At 40.0% G+C, this 14,910-nt stretch overlaps 1 protein-coding gene across 1 annotated transcript in view; it reads left to right on the top strand.

The window, feature by feature from the left end:
• Positions 1–1,989: 1,989 nt before the first annotated feature.
• The window catches only part of pdzd8 (PDZ domain containing 8), a gene marked incomplete at its 3' end in the record, with an annotated part of 21,580 nt that continues 8,659 nt past the window's right edge, over positions 1,990–14,910 (top strand). Inside the window, 1 exon segment of the mRNA XM_014002941.1 lies at positions 1,990–3,226. Coding sequence (XP_013858395.1) covers positions 2,331–3,226 — 896 coding nt within the window.

Here is a 14,910-nt window from a genome sequence, read left to right as displayed (position 1 = left end):
ACACACACAGTACAGACCAAAGGTTTGGACACACCTCATTCAAAGAGTTTTCTTTATTTTCATATGAAAATTGTAGATTCACACTAAAGGCATCAAAACTATGAATTAAGACATTAACTCAGGTACTTCAAAGTAGCCACCTTTTGCTTTGATTACTGCTTCGCACACTCTTGGCATCCTCTTGATGAGCTTCAAGAGGTAGTCACCTGAAATGGTCTTCCAACAGTCTTGAAGGAGTTCCCAGAGAAGCTTACTTAGCAGTTGTTGGTCCTTTTGCCTTCACTCTGCGGTGAACCTAGAATATAAAACATATTTTCAGTTGTTTCACACTTTTTTGTTAAGTATACAATTCCACATGTGTTAATTCATCGTTTTGATGCCTTCAGTGTGAATCTACAATTTTCATAGTCACGAAAATGAAGAAAACTCTTTGAATGAGAAGGTGTGTCCAAACTTTTGGTCTGTACTGTACTGCATGCCAGTTGTGTAGCTAAATGGATGAAATCATGCCAAATTTCCAAAATATTAAGATGTTTTCTTCCATTTTTCATGTTTGTAGGAAAAATGAAATTATTTTATTATTGAGTTATTAGTTTTGTTTGGAATGCGGATTCAAAAACTTAACTCGTATTGGTCTAAAATTATCAGGAATATTGGTTCTGTTTGAAAAGGGGAATGCCAAAGGTTTACAGCGACTCTTAATATTACACAACGGGATTTCCCGGCTTACCGTTGTGCCAAAAAAATCTATATTTTCACCTTTGTTTGCACTGCAGCATGTGCACATTCTGACTCAGTTTGTCAACAGGAGTCACATTTATAAAACCACAGTCTTTGCACTCACAAAGGCATTGCTGAGGAAGAGGAGGAGGGGACAGCTACCACAGGCCTACCCGCAGTCCCGAACAAGTGATGAAAACCGGAGCAACTTTCACATCTGGAAGCAGACAGAAGTGGTTTCAGGAAGGACTGGGAGACAAAAAAAGATAAAAAAARRAAAAAAAAAAAAAAAAGAACCAGATTACACCAGAGACCTCTGCTGGACTGAGAAGGAAACAACATTTAAAGGTTCCAACACAAAGCCCCATCTCTTGGTCAGATGATGTCATGTTTGTGATGATGTTGACTCTGCTGGGATCATAGAGGTGTTTTTTGTCTGTGTAACATGGCAGTGGTTCAAGCTGTATCACTCATCAGATTTTCCATCATTCTTTTGAGATTTCTGGGATAGATTCATATATTAACTGACATTAGRATAACTTGCAATAAAACTGGCCGTGCTCGATAGCAGAATGTGAATAATGCCCCTTTTCCACCAGTGCCACTTAGTTACTGGTGGGATAGGTTCCTCCTCCCACTCCCTGATCAATTTAAATAATTTGTGGAGCAATTGGTCTCTGACAAAAACAACAATAATCTTAAAAGTTTGTTTTGAGGAGCCATCAGAGGTGATGCACATCCCAGGAAACACAGAGACCTTTACTTCACAGAGTGGAAAGAGTTGGAGTCTTTAACCAGAGAACCCCTTAAAATGGGCCGATGAACCAAGTTCAGCAGATCGCCCAAGTCTCTTTGGACAGCACCTCTTTCTGATTCTAACAGAGCAGCTCCTTACGCACTAAAGCTCTGTTGTTTTAGGTTTGTTTGATAGTTTTTACGTCACACAAAAAGGACCAAAATCGGACAGGAGACCAGCTTTTTTTTTTTGGACTTTGTAAACTTCTGCACCAGATTGCAGTGATGGCAACTATACTGCTTATTACCTTTTTAATACTCAAAAACAAATGTTTTTGCAGGGTTACGTTTGTAGTGTTGTTGTTTAAGTAGTTTCCTTATACTAAATTGCAGTTCAGATTTGACCGAATCAGACTAAAAATAGCTATAAAATAAAATCAGATGCAAGGCTATTTTGTTATAAATCATTAGAAAGAGAAAAAAGTAAAAGTGCAATCTTAAAATATGACAATTTAAAGCAAAACTAAGCAATTTATAGACAATATAGGCTACAAAAATGAAGTCATTATTTGTTTGTATTTCTGTTTTTATATTTTTTCAGTGTTTAGTACGTATATTGTAATACAGGCTACTCTTGTTCTTGTAATAAAAGGCAATCCTGTGCGAAGCACTTTCCGTAAAATCCTATTTGCCCTGAACGCATCGCGTGAAACACTTCCGTCATTACGCACATCGACGTAAGCCGTCCGTCCAATCAGGTGAGGAGCTGTATGCTCAGGAAAAAGCAGATGACCAGGTGGAACTTGCTTTGTCAACGCGACTAAACCCCTGGCTATGACGGTAAATTGAGTGAGTTTCGGGGCGACAAGCTCGAAATGATTTACCTAATATTGATTTCGGCGTTCTGTGGCGCGGTGTTCACCTTGGTGCTGCAGTTCCTGCTCATATTCAGGAGGAGCCCGGAGCCCTTAGGCAGGACCGTTCARTATGTCAAAGTGGTGCCCGATAGCGCGTTGAAGGATTACTTTAATTCCCCGCATACCGAAGCCAACCACCAGCAGCAGGACGGCGCGGCAGCTGCTACATCCAAGCAGGCGGAGGCCGCCGCCGGCTGCAGCGGCCGGCAGCAGGAAACGGCTGTCTCYGGCGGCAGCCCCAAACAACAGCCGCCGCCTTCGCAAGGCAGCGCCGAGTCCATCGATGCGGGCAGAGCCGAAACGTGTAATTTCCTCAACGCCATATTCCTATTCCTGTTTCGGGAGCTCCGAGACACCCCGGCGGTCCGACACTGGATCACGAAGAAGATCAAGGTGGAGTTCGAGGAGCTGCTGCAGACGAAGACCGCAGGTCGGCTGTTGGAGGGTCTGAGCCTCCGGGACATCTCCCTGGGGGATTCTCTCCCGCTCTTCAAAGCCGCCAAGCTCGTGAAGCCGGTGCAGCTGAACCAGGACGACATGCCCGAGGAGCTCAACTTCGAGGTGGACATCGAGTACAGCGGCGGCTTCCACCTGGCCATCGACGTGGACCTGGTGTTCGGGAAGTCCGCCTACCTGTTCGTGAAGATGAAGCGCGTGGTGGGCAGGCTCCGGCTGCAGTTCACGCGCATGCCCTTCTCCCATTGGTCGTTCTCGTTCGCCGAAGACCCCATAGTGGATTTCGAGGTGAAGTCACAGTTCGAGGGGAGGCCTCTGCCGACGCTCACCTCCTTCATAGTCAATCAGCTGAAGCGGGTCATCAAGAAGAAACACACCCTGCCCAACTACAAAATCAGGTAGGCTCCAAAACAACCACTCAGAGAGTGCAAACACCAGCAGGGGTAACACAGCAGCTATGTTGGCCACAAGCCCGGAGTGTAAACGTCCTGAGGAAACACTATCACCTCAGGGCTGCAGAGTGAGGCCAAAATGACCAAATCCAAAATGCCAAACTCAATAAAACACTGCTCCAATTAATGTGATACGAAGCAGTGAGCCTCAAAACCCCACTAAAACCTATAAAACCACTCCTCAGAAGACAGGAAAACAGATGGGGTGAAATACAAAACCATATCAAGTCTATTGGTGATCTGACATCCATCAATAATTCACTGAGGATGCACTGAGAAGGTTATAAGTAAGTCTGGAGATGGAGGTACATGCTTTCCCACGGGTCTGAAAAGTTAAGCCAATGAGCAGGGATCATGGAGGTCCAAGTCCTGCACACCTGACCATGTGATCCACTGTAGAAGAAGGGACTTTGATAAAAAATTTCAAACTTATTTTATAGCTGTTTTTCCTTTTTTGTACTCGTAAGGCTCAACGTACAGATTCCAAAACTGTTTAGTTAAAATCGGACCACCCGTTAAGAATTTAGAGGTCTTTTAAAAGCTGAAAATTAGGAAACAAGTGCTCATTACACCATAAAAAAAATTGCAGAGCTCCGTATAGCGGGCATCACAATTTCACAACAACTTTTCAAACCAAAGCAGAGCAAAAATTCACAGAAGCCTGCCCCGTGCACAGCAGCACATTTATGGAAGTGCCTAGTAGAAGCTATGACGCTAAGCAGAAAGAGCAAGAATCTGGATTTATCATCACTGTACATAGTGGGGATAAAGGACTGATAATCATAAAAAAATTTAATATTAGCAAAATTATTAATATATGGGTGTACGTAAGCTATCGGATGTATATAATTATGTCAGAAAGCTGTGAGTGTTATGGATRGATAAACAGAAGCGAAACATGAAACCATGTCTCATTTCACAAGTCAGCATATTTTTTATTTTATTTACCTCAATGTGGATGTGATCTGACCAGAACTAAAGCTAAAAATCTAACAGTTTCAAATTAAAATAAGTTTATAAAGCTGATGCAATAGCTGTATTGTTTAGTAAATATTATCTTCTGTAGCATACATTGTTTTACAGAGTGTAGTACTCTGCTGAATCATGCTGCAATTTAACAAATACTGTTAAATATTGCAAGGTAGTTAAGCCTCCGATTATGTACTATTTACAGTGTAAATTAACTGTATTTTTTGACTATTTTTAAGTTTCTATTAGACAAGCATGACCTGTTGCGAACATGGTTAGTTAATGTCAGTAGAGACAAGTATCACAGGGGATGCASTGAACATTTTCTAAATGTCGACTAGTAATTTTCCAGTTTTTATTAAATGACCACAACAAAAGAAATAGTTCACATGCCCAGTCAGGCAGGYAGCGGGRSACATCCACCTGTCCGAATATATGTTTTACCTGTCTCGGGCAGTCGCCAACACTAACCTCGAGTCATGCGGTTCAAATCTTGTAGCTCCACAAGTTTTCAGCTACAGAACAAAAGTCCAGTTGCTTCATATTTGTTCTTAATTTTCCATGTCCTGGATGACTGAGAGTTCACAGAAATATGAGAGTAATGTCAAATGTCGGTCACGGACCATATTGATCTTAAAGTTACTCAATCGATATTTTACTTCCAGCATGTCACTTTGTTCCAAAATTAAAACAACTGCATCAGAGCAAAAGGTCAGAGGCAGGTTCAGATATAAACGTAACTAAACAGGCGTGTTAGATAACTAATTAATCTGCTCTGATTGCGCAACAACTTCAGAATTGCCATTCTAACAAGTAGCATCCATGTTGAGCTAATTCTATAAGCAGYGATTTGAATGCGATGTCATCTCCCGGGTCTGTGGGTTGCATCAGGGCCGTGTAGAGTTCACACTGGAGTCAGATGGAGGTTGCAATTAAAATATAATGTGAGATACTGACTGACTTCAGGTCTGGTTTAGATCATTGTTACTTAGAAATGATACGCTTTCCTGCTGCTGTTTCACTGCTACTACAGCAGAGCRTCTAGTTGCATTTTTTAAAAATAAAACTGTCTTGTTAGAAATAAAAAAGGATGTTTTAATTGTTGTTTTGTTCTGAATCCAGAGCAGAAAGACATCAACACTGCATACCTATGTATATAGCCCAGTTGGGTGGATTGATTTTGACCCTCCTCACCTCCTCTGTCCACACAGAGGCAGCCAGAACGCCTCTCGGTCCTGGACAGAGATGTCTTGTGAAAGAGCCCGCTGTTTCAAAGCATTAGCTTAGCAATAACTTRTCGCCTTCCTCGGAGCCCAATAAGCAGCTTGTTAAGCAGCTTTTCAGGCTCATCACTGACTCATGGTGGAAGAAGACTGATGAGCACAGTTAGTTAAGGCCAAATCCTCTCTTCCTATTTGACCCTCTCTTGAGGATGGTGTAGATCAGGGGTGTCCAAACGTTTTGCCACATGGGCCAAAATCATAAAGTCAGAAGGACTTGAGGGCCAAAAATATTTTCCCTTTACCTGCTCAACAATAAACTAAGCATTGAATACTTTACTTAAACAAATAAAATAGTCAAATTTATTGCTGGAAATGGATGCATAAATTAATCTAGATGTAGAACTTTAAACATGTTTTGCAGGTTTCCCTTATTTAAATAAATTTAGCAATTTTCTAGGGTTCAATTGGGGGAAAATAACACAATTTAGTCAATTCTGATCAATAAAATCAGGATTTAGGTCACTCTTGTTGAAAATGCTTGCTGTATTCAGACGAATCTAATAAATTAATTAAAAGCAGATTTGAGGGCAGCAAAATCAGCTTTTGAGTAGAAAGCACTAGATAGATGTGGAAAAAGCWGAGTCTGTTTATTTAAAGACAAATAATTGGTATTGTTGCCAATACTTTTGATTATAAGATTTTACTTTGTGATAATTTTGCCCTAACAATAAATAGAAAGTCTCCGTCTCCATCAAACACCTGTGCCGGGGGGACAAATTTGTAAAAAAAAMAAACTAGTATGATTCTTGAACTGAAGTCAGGAGCCACAAATGGCCCCCGAACCACACTTTGGACATCCCTGGTGTAGATCGATGGTGGTGGTTCAGCCGACAGGGTTGCTGGCTYCTGACTATCTGCTCGCTGTCTCGTCATTTCCCAGCAGTTTAGAAAATGGGATAACTTGACCTCTGATTGAATGCACATCTGCAATCGATTTACTTTAGGATTTAACCTGATTCACTGATATAATTTTTAGATCTCAGAATAATCCTTTTTACTGCTTTTTCTGYGCAGTTATTCGGGCATCCAACTTTTGAGCACTTTCTAACAGTAGGTTAATTTAATTATGAATTTACATTTCCTGTAACATTGCCCATCATTTCTTCGTCCTGTGCAGTCAACCGTTCTCAACAACCTCATTTTACTAAATGAAAGTGCACAGAGTGATTATCCTAAAAGCTCTCATCAATGTGACTGACTGCCATTTTCATCTTCATAAACCTTCATATAGTTTCCTTGTTTGATGATGAAGGCCTGGTTCTGATTCACCTTTCAAATCAAGTCATTTTCTAAATCATACAGGAAAGAGCCAAAGTTTGACTTTTGTGGTTCTGAGGTACTTTGTTGTTCGATAGTTCTGCTCTGAACTAAAGTGGTAACATAATTTTCTATGCAAATTTGACTGAGATGTTGTCTCCAAAGTGCCAAAGTTGTGTTACGGACTAGAGATGGACATTTCAAACAAAAGTACTCTTTACTTGGTCAATATCCAATTACTCTTACAATAATGGACCACGTCCATACAGTTGGAATGATGACTTGTGGAGAATTATAGTTTACTAACTACAAGACTGTTGTCCTATCATGGATCAGGGCCTCCAGATATTCATTTAAATGCTGATGCTAACTCTGCTAATCTGAGATACTTATCTTCCTTCGTGTTCACCAGTCAAATAAATAAACATGAAACATGAAAAGGTCAGCATGTATTCTGTCAGTGAAGGGTGGGTGGGGGCGTTGTGTGTTTTAAAATAGTAAACCTGCCTGTGGTTGTGTAAGAAAAATACGTATTCAATAGACTGAAGTCAATATTAAAASCACCATTGTTAAATAAAATGATTTGTAGAAGGAATCAAACCAAACAACACTAGAATTCTGGAACTGAGTGAGGTTTAAYGTCACCGGAGCTGACAGGAAACCACACTGGCGAAAAACCAGGAAGTTCATCAATTTATACATGGTTCTTCAATGCCTGYGTTCGCCCCCTACTGACCTACGGCTGAATTACAGGCATTCAGACAAAAACCTCATCTACTGTTATCATAACGTTTTAATTATGTGTTGTTCTTATTCGGACATGTAACTAATCTATATCAGTCAAAACAAAATAGATTAAACATTGTCAACATTATAAAAAGGAAAACCTAAGAATATAGTGTTGTGCTTCTAACACCAGTACTAACCTCTAATAACTATAAATTTCTTCAGTTGGATGCAACCTGTCTCATAAAGACTTCACAGTCCTGCAGTTATTACCATTTGCTAGTGGGAAGAAAAACAACACAGTTTATTAAAACGACAGTCACTTTATTTCTTCCAGTTTGTGCATTTTACAAGTTTTTAAATATTCAGAAATCACTGCCCATCCCTAGTACTGACAGGCCTCTGGTGTATTTCTTTTCACTAGCAACTATTCAGTAGTAATAAAAAACATAGCTGGGGAAATGAAATATGGATTTCCACTGCATAATTTCAGAAAATATTTTACAATGTAAAAATAAAAAACATTCTAATTGTGCATTCAGGTTGATGGGGTCAGATTAGACTGTGAGGGTCTCGGTGATTGACTAGCATTAAGAAATGCTATGGATGACAAACGTGGTATTTTGACAAAATCTGATTAAATGTTTTCAAAAATAGTAAGAACTGGAATTCTTGTGTGTTATTTTAGTTTGTAATCCAACTTAACAATAWAACATTTGTTTCAGTATTGGTCAAAATGGTTAACATATGAAATTGAAAATAATGTGAAGTAAAGCCTGTCCCTGTTCTCATATTCTGGGTGGTGGGGGTAGTCTGGAGTTGGATGGAAAGGCTGGACTGAGAGAATAAAGTAGTAAACTCCCTCCTGTTAAMTTCTTGATAATGAGATAATTATTCCATGTTAATATGACAGCCCCATGGGATAACTTCTCCATTTTTAATTTGCAATGGTCAGACYTACATGGGGGTCCTCGTGCTCTAGGCAGGTGGGTTTGGACCAATGACCCATCTCCTTCAGACCTCTTGGCATTTCATCAAGGTTTATTGAAACCCGTTGTTAATCAAAACTCTGTTTATTTTTATTTTTGCATCTCTGTCTTTGTAAGATTATAAAACTGCTAAAAAAATAAAGTAAAAAAAGATGTTTTTTTCAAACAATTTTTAAAATCTGGTGCCTTTGACTCTTGTAGCAACAACCTACAGTGGCTCAGTATTTGATCCATGTCTAGATTCTAGAAATGAGGAAACTCACTTTGAAGAAGCGAAAAAAATGAAGAGCATTAAAAAAAAGGAAGTTTCACATGGGTAAGAGTGAAAAAGCAAAGTTGAAAGTCAGACTTGGCATAGTAATGTCTTGTTTCAATGTATTTTATGACTTCAAAATGTACGTAAGTGAAACTAATCCTACAAAGTGTTAGCATAAACTAAGAAGCACCCTCATTACTATTATTACTTTTTAGGCTGTTGTTTTTTTCATTTCCATCTCAATTTGACAGACGTGATTTTTCCCACAGCTTTGGCCAAACTGAGAATTGTCTTTAAATTGACATACATATCTTCTGCATAAAACACAGTAGAAACCTACAACACATTTTTGCTCCACTTTTCAGTCTGGGTGCTGTCAGGCTAGGGTGTGAGGCAGTGGAGTTGAGTCACAATAGTTACTGTAGTAGGCCACTGGGAGCAACTTTTGCAGTTTGCACATCAAAACATTGGCGTTTTGTCAGCTTTTGTACTATTCTAAGTTAGAATAGTACAAAAGTCTTAAAGTACTGTTTGACTTTACAGAAAAAACTGATGAATGTTGGAATTTTGGGCACTCATTTAACTATCTTCAGAAATGTTTGGGTTTGTTAAGGATCAGGGGTTTGCAGTGAGATGTGTGGTGGGTGCTTGGGAAACTGTAAATCCTAAAGAGTATTAAAGGGGAGGAATGCAAAATCAACCTTTTGGAGCTTTATATCATGTTATTCCCTCATTGAAAACATACCCATAGTGTTGGGTTGACTCATTCATCCATGTTTGAGAAATCCTTGAATCTCCTGTGGTAGCCATGTGGAGAATGATACCTAAATATTTGCTTGTACAAAGCACCGCCTATTTACACAAAGCTCCTCTTGGAACTCAGTCCCCTGCCGATCTCCTGCCCCACAGAGCACCCCGCCTCAGTAGAGTTTTCATGACGTGACGTGATGTTGGAGAGTCCTCACAAACGCTGTGCGCCGCAGCCTTTGTGTTCAGTCTGTCTGTCTGTCAAGCTTTGGCTCTCCTACTTATAAAATTTTCACAAGTTGTAAAGTGTACTTCCACGTGTCATTTTGGAGAAATCTACAACAACGTATGAAACACCTCCACTGCCGGCGAGGGTGCGCGCGCTCCAGAGAGCGACCATAACCCAGCCTTTAGAATCATATGGATGAGACGATTCCGTTGGTCATGACTCTGCTTTGGGTGGACTGGACTGAGTCCTGATGGGTCTGCCAGCTCCCTCTGGAAAGCTCCTGTGGAACCCCAGTTCAATCGCTGCTGCTGCACGTGTGGTGCACGTGGCTACTCGCTGTGTCGCGCTCCCAGAGCGCAGCAGTGCCAAACTAAAAAATGATTTTTCCTCAAAACGGCTGATGAGCCACTCATCATCAGAAAATTCTATCTGTTTATAAATAAATACTMTGCGTGTTACACTATTTATTATATCCTCCAGTAAGGCTGAATCTGTTCCTGTTAAATGTATTTTTGGCACAACTTTGCGCATCCTTTATTTAACTGMGTCCATGCGGATGTAATAATTGTTAATCATGTGTCTGCTGTGAACAATAATCATTTTTACATCATGAACAGTTTCTCAGAATCACCTCTAAGTGTCTCCAATGGAACCAGGACCACACAAACGTGCGTAYRCMAGCCCTGGAGTTGGCGTGGGGCTGAGCACATTTCCACGTTCAGTTGAGTTTTGATACATCCGGAGATTTGCGTGGATAATGACATACGCAAGGTTTTTGTGCATATGCACCGTTGATACATAAGGCCCCAGATGTTTTTGCTTAAAAAAAGGCTTCAAATAAAACCACAGCATTACTTTTAAAGATTTTAGATGCCTAAATTGGTCTGTTAAGCAACTAGTCTCCTAATCATTAAATAATTAACATAGACTTTAATTTTAGATGATGTCACCTTTTCCTTTTTAATAAAAAGATATCACATCAAGTAATTAATGTGTAGCGACTCCTGTGAGTTTCTTTGGAGCTCAGTAATATTTCAGAAAAATCTAATTATGTCGGTGAAGTTTTTTGGCAGTGGGCTTCCAGTCAATCGGGAAATCTTGAGTCATTATGATCATGATAAAYGAGCTGTTGTTGTCAAATTAAACCTCATCTGATGCTTTTAGTAGACAAACATGAGTCAGGAGAGCCCAACATTGTGTGCTGTGGGAGGTTAGCGAGGCGTCGTGGATGGCGAGGCCATTTTTAAATATCAACCAAATCGAAGCAWCTGCGTTGCCTTTTAAACACAAACATTAAATACCCTCTTATTCCCTACCAGAGGCATGTGTAGGAGAGAAGTGCAGTGAACAGATGAGCTCGAAATGTGTGTGAGTGTGTATCACCCACGATCGTGCAGCGTGAGTGAGTGTGATGGGATGATGTAATGAAGAGCAGCCTCGGAGAGGGCAAGCCGGGCCCTGGGATTTGCTGAGTGGCACAGATGGTAACTGAGAGAAGGGGAGGGCTTGGGAATGCAACCTGCTGGAGGTAATCCAGGCGTTACTGTAATCATGCAGTCTGCTCCAGCTATGGGGGAATACTGCATTTTTGTTTCTCTTTGCCCCACACAGTCTCACACTCCTAACACATTTAGAAAGATCTCTGATTGCAATTGATAACTGATGTAGAAAATATTAAACTCAAGCACAGTGGAGGGCATGTRAACAACATATTTAGGGTTAATTTTGGTTTGTTTCTATTAACAGTTTGAACTCAAAAGCTCATAAAGCTTTTCAAAGCTTTGATCCAAACCTTCATAATAGTTGTTTTGGTCAAACCTTAAAATTATATTATGAAACAAGGGGAGAAACATAAGAGTTATACTGTTTCTACACTCTGTTACACTGTTTTACCTGTAGAGGCCACCAGATCAGTGTTTACTGATTAACAATTTATTCACCCTTTTAGAAATCAGTCCCATACACTCACCAGCCACTTCATCAGGTACACCTGTCCAACTGCTCATTAACACAAATGTCGGATCAGCCAATCACATGGCAGCAACTCAGTGCATTTAGGCATGTAGAAATGATCAAGACGAGCTGCTACAATTCAAACCAAGCATCAGTATGGGGAAGAAAGGTAATTTAAGTGACTTTGAATGTGGCATGGTTGTTGGTGTCAGATGGGCTGGTCTGAGTATTTCAGAAACTGCTGATCTACTGAGATTTTCACCCACAACCATCTCTAGGTGTCCTGATGCATCTCGGTAATCCAGGTAGAAAAAAATCAAAAAGAAAAAATAGCTAGGTCCTCTGGATGGGTTTTTCTTTAAACGTTTTGTCTCGTCCATCTCTAGGGTTTACAGAGAACGGTCCGAAAAAGAGAAAAATATTCAGTGAGTGGCAGTTCTTTGGGCGCAAATGCCTTGTTGATGCCAGAGGTCAGAGGAGAATGGTCAGACAGGTTCGAGCTGATAGAACAGCAACAGTGACTCAAATAATCGCTCGTTACAACAGAGATATGCAGAAGAGCATCTCTGAACACACAACACATCGAACCTTGAGGTGGATGGGCTAAAGCAGCAGAAGACCACACCTGGTGCCACTCCTGTCAGCTAAGAACAGGAAACTGAGGCTACAATTTGCACAAGCTCATCGAAATTGGACAAGAGAAGATTGGAAAAACGTTGCCTGGTCTGATGAGTCTTGATTTGTGCTGCGACATTCGGATGGTAGGGTCAGAATTTGGTGTCAACAACATGAAAGCATGGATCCATCCTGCTTTGTATCAACGGTTCAGGTTGGTGGTGGTGCAAAAGTATGGGGGATATTTTCCTGGCACACTTTGGGCCTATTAGTACCAAATGAGCATCGTGTCAACGCCACAGCCTACCTGAGAATTGTTGCTGACAGTCAACACAGTCACCAGATCTCAATCCAKTAGAGCACCTTTTGAGATGTGGTGGAATGGAAGATTTACATCATGGATGTGCAGCCGACAAATCTGTAGCAACTGTGTGATGCTATCATGTCAATATGGACCAGACTCTCTGAAGAATGTTTCCAGTACCTCGTTGAATCTATGGATTAAGGTAGGTCTGAAGGCAAAAGGGGGTCCAACTTGGTACTAGCAAGGTGTACCTTATAAAGTGGCCAGTGAGTGTATACCAGAGTTTGTGAACGTAAGATTCTGGACACCTTTTTCTCCATATACTCAATGAATATATTTTCTTTTTGGTAATTTATTATATAAATAGAACAGTCAGGAATTAATGAGTCACACATAACATATAACAATATAAATGAACTTTAAAGAGAAATTTAATTAAGTAGAGTTTATGTTAAGTTGAAGTAAAGGTTGATGCTTAACCCTTTAAAAGAAGAACAAGATAAATCCCCTAAGGAATTATTTTTGTTTTCTATTAGTTTATTGACAAATGACCCAGTTTAGGAAACTTTAAAGTTTTGTCAGTTCATATCAACATTTCAGATTCAACTAGTGTGATCAGTATGACACCTGAAGAATACCTTTTTTAATAACATCATCAAATCATGTTACAAATAATATTTTTCTTTTATAAATTATAATCACATAAGATTTAAACGAACTGTAGCATCAGCTTGATTTCCTGTCAAGGGTAGATAAATGCAAAGTTAGGTCAGAGCTTGACACAAAGAAAGCTTTAAGAGAACAGAGTTCAGTACACTTAGAAGACATGATCTGTAGAGTCAAGAGGTCGTGTTGAAAGAGAGGTCCTTCATGCTACACCAGGCTTTTAGGTAGGATTTTGGAAGAAGTAAGGCCCTAAATCTGTTTTTATTTTTTTCCCAAATTCTGCTTCTTGTATTTTCTTCTGAATTCTACATTTTCCTTTAACCATATTTATTAACCTAAATAGTGTATAATTATAAAATGAAATGGGGAAATTAACGAATATCCACAGAATTCAAAATTTATTGACTCATTTCACTTGGTCCTCAAGAAGCCCCCACAAATTCTTTCCACTTACGAAATTTACAGAGGGGGAAAAACAATTGATGGTGATGTCTGTTAAATCTCGGCAAACCCGAAGATCGGCCAAACGAAGCCTCCGACACATTGACGCCTCTAGCTAAAAGCCTGTTTGTCCCTAGGTATGAGTGAGAGTCTTTGTCTCTGTGTTCCTGTGATGGACTTGCGACCTGTCCAGGGTGTCCCTAGCCCCTTGCGCAGGGACTCCTGGACATGGGCACCAGTGATCCCTGTGACCCAGACAGGAAGAAGTGGGTAAGGATAACTAATGGATGGATGTTTCCCTAGTTGGTAAAAYCTATGAGTTGTTGAGAAAACAAAGACTTACGGAGCTCTGTGGAAATCAGCAGTCAGAAATAACTTTCCAACATTTGATTAGTGTGAACATTCTCACGTTTATAATGAGCTGCTTCATTAGATGTAACATCAACACACTGTAGATATAACGTGTTGTAGTTCCTTTGTAAGCTCTTTCTCATTGCAGTCGCCTGACTTATGGAGAACGACGGTAGCACTGCTGCTAATGTTGGTCCAGTTCTTTTTGAAACCAGTGGAGACTGGGGAATTGATCAAACTGTCGAGTGTAGTTTAGCTGCCGAATGTTTTGGCTCATGGCCCAGAAGTGAGAGATGATGACGACGCTTGGGAAACAGCACAACTGTAATTGCTTTGAGCCTGAAAGTGGCATTAGAGTTGGAAAAAGGCAATTAGCCAGCCTGTAATGTGCCTTTGACACATTTTTTCCCAATGACACAACAGAAAAATAGTGCTGCTGTGAGAAGTTGATCAGACATGAACTAAAAGGCTCTGTAGTGCAGATATATACATGGTAATTTAGTCTTTAAACATTTAGAAATGTTCCTTTTGATTTAATCACTTTTTTCCAATCAGTAAAAACCTACTGTCTTATTCTAATAGCTTGCCTTTTTCTTTGGGTTAGTTTATTTTTATAAAGCATGTATTCTATGATACACACATGTTTAGGAGTCCTTATACACAGCCTGATCAAAGCAGGTCTTCAAACCTGTAGAATTCAGTTTATTTATGTAGGTCAGTTTAAAAGGCCAAATATATACACTCACCGGCCACTTTATTAGGTACACCTGTCCAACTGCTCGTTAACACTTAATTTCTAATCAGCCAATCACATGGCGGCAACTCAGTGCATTTAGGCATGTAG

The sequence above is a fragment of the Austrofundulus limnaeus genome, unplaced genomic scaffold (genome assembly GCF_001266775.1).
Source record: "Austrofundulus limnaeus strain Quisiro unplaced genomic scaffold, Austrofundulus_limnaeus-1.0 Scaffold0, whole genome shotgun sequence".
NCBI lineage: Eukaryota > Metazoa > Chordata > Actinopteri > Cyprinodontiformes > Rivulidae > Austrofundulus > Austrofundulus limnaeus.
The sequence above is the reverse complement of the archived record's forward strand: the minus strand, read 5'-3'. Positions and strand labels throughout refer to the sequence as shown.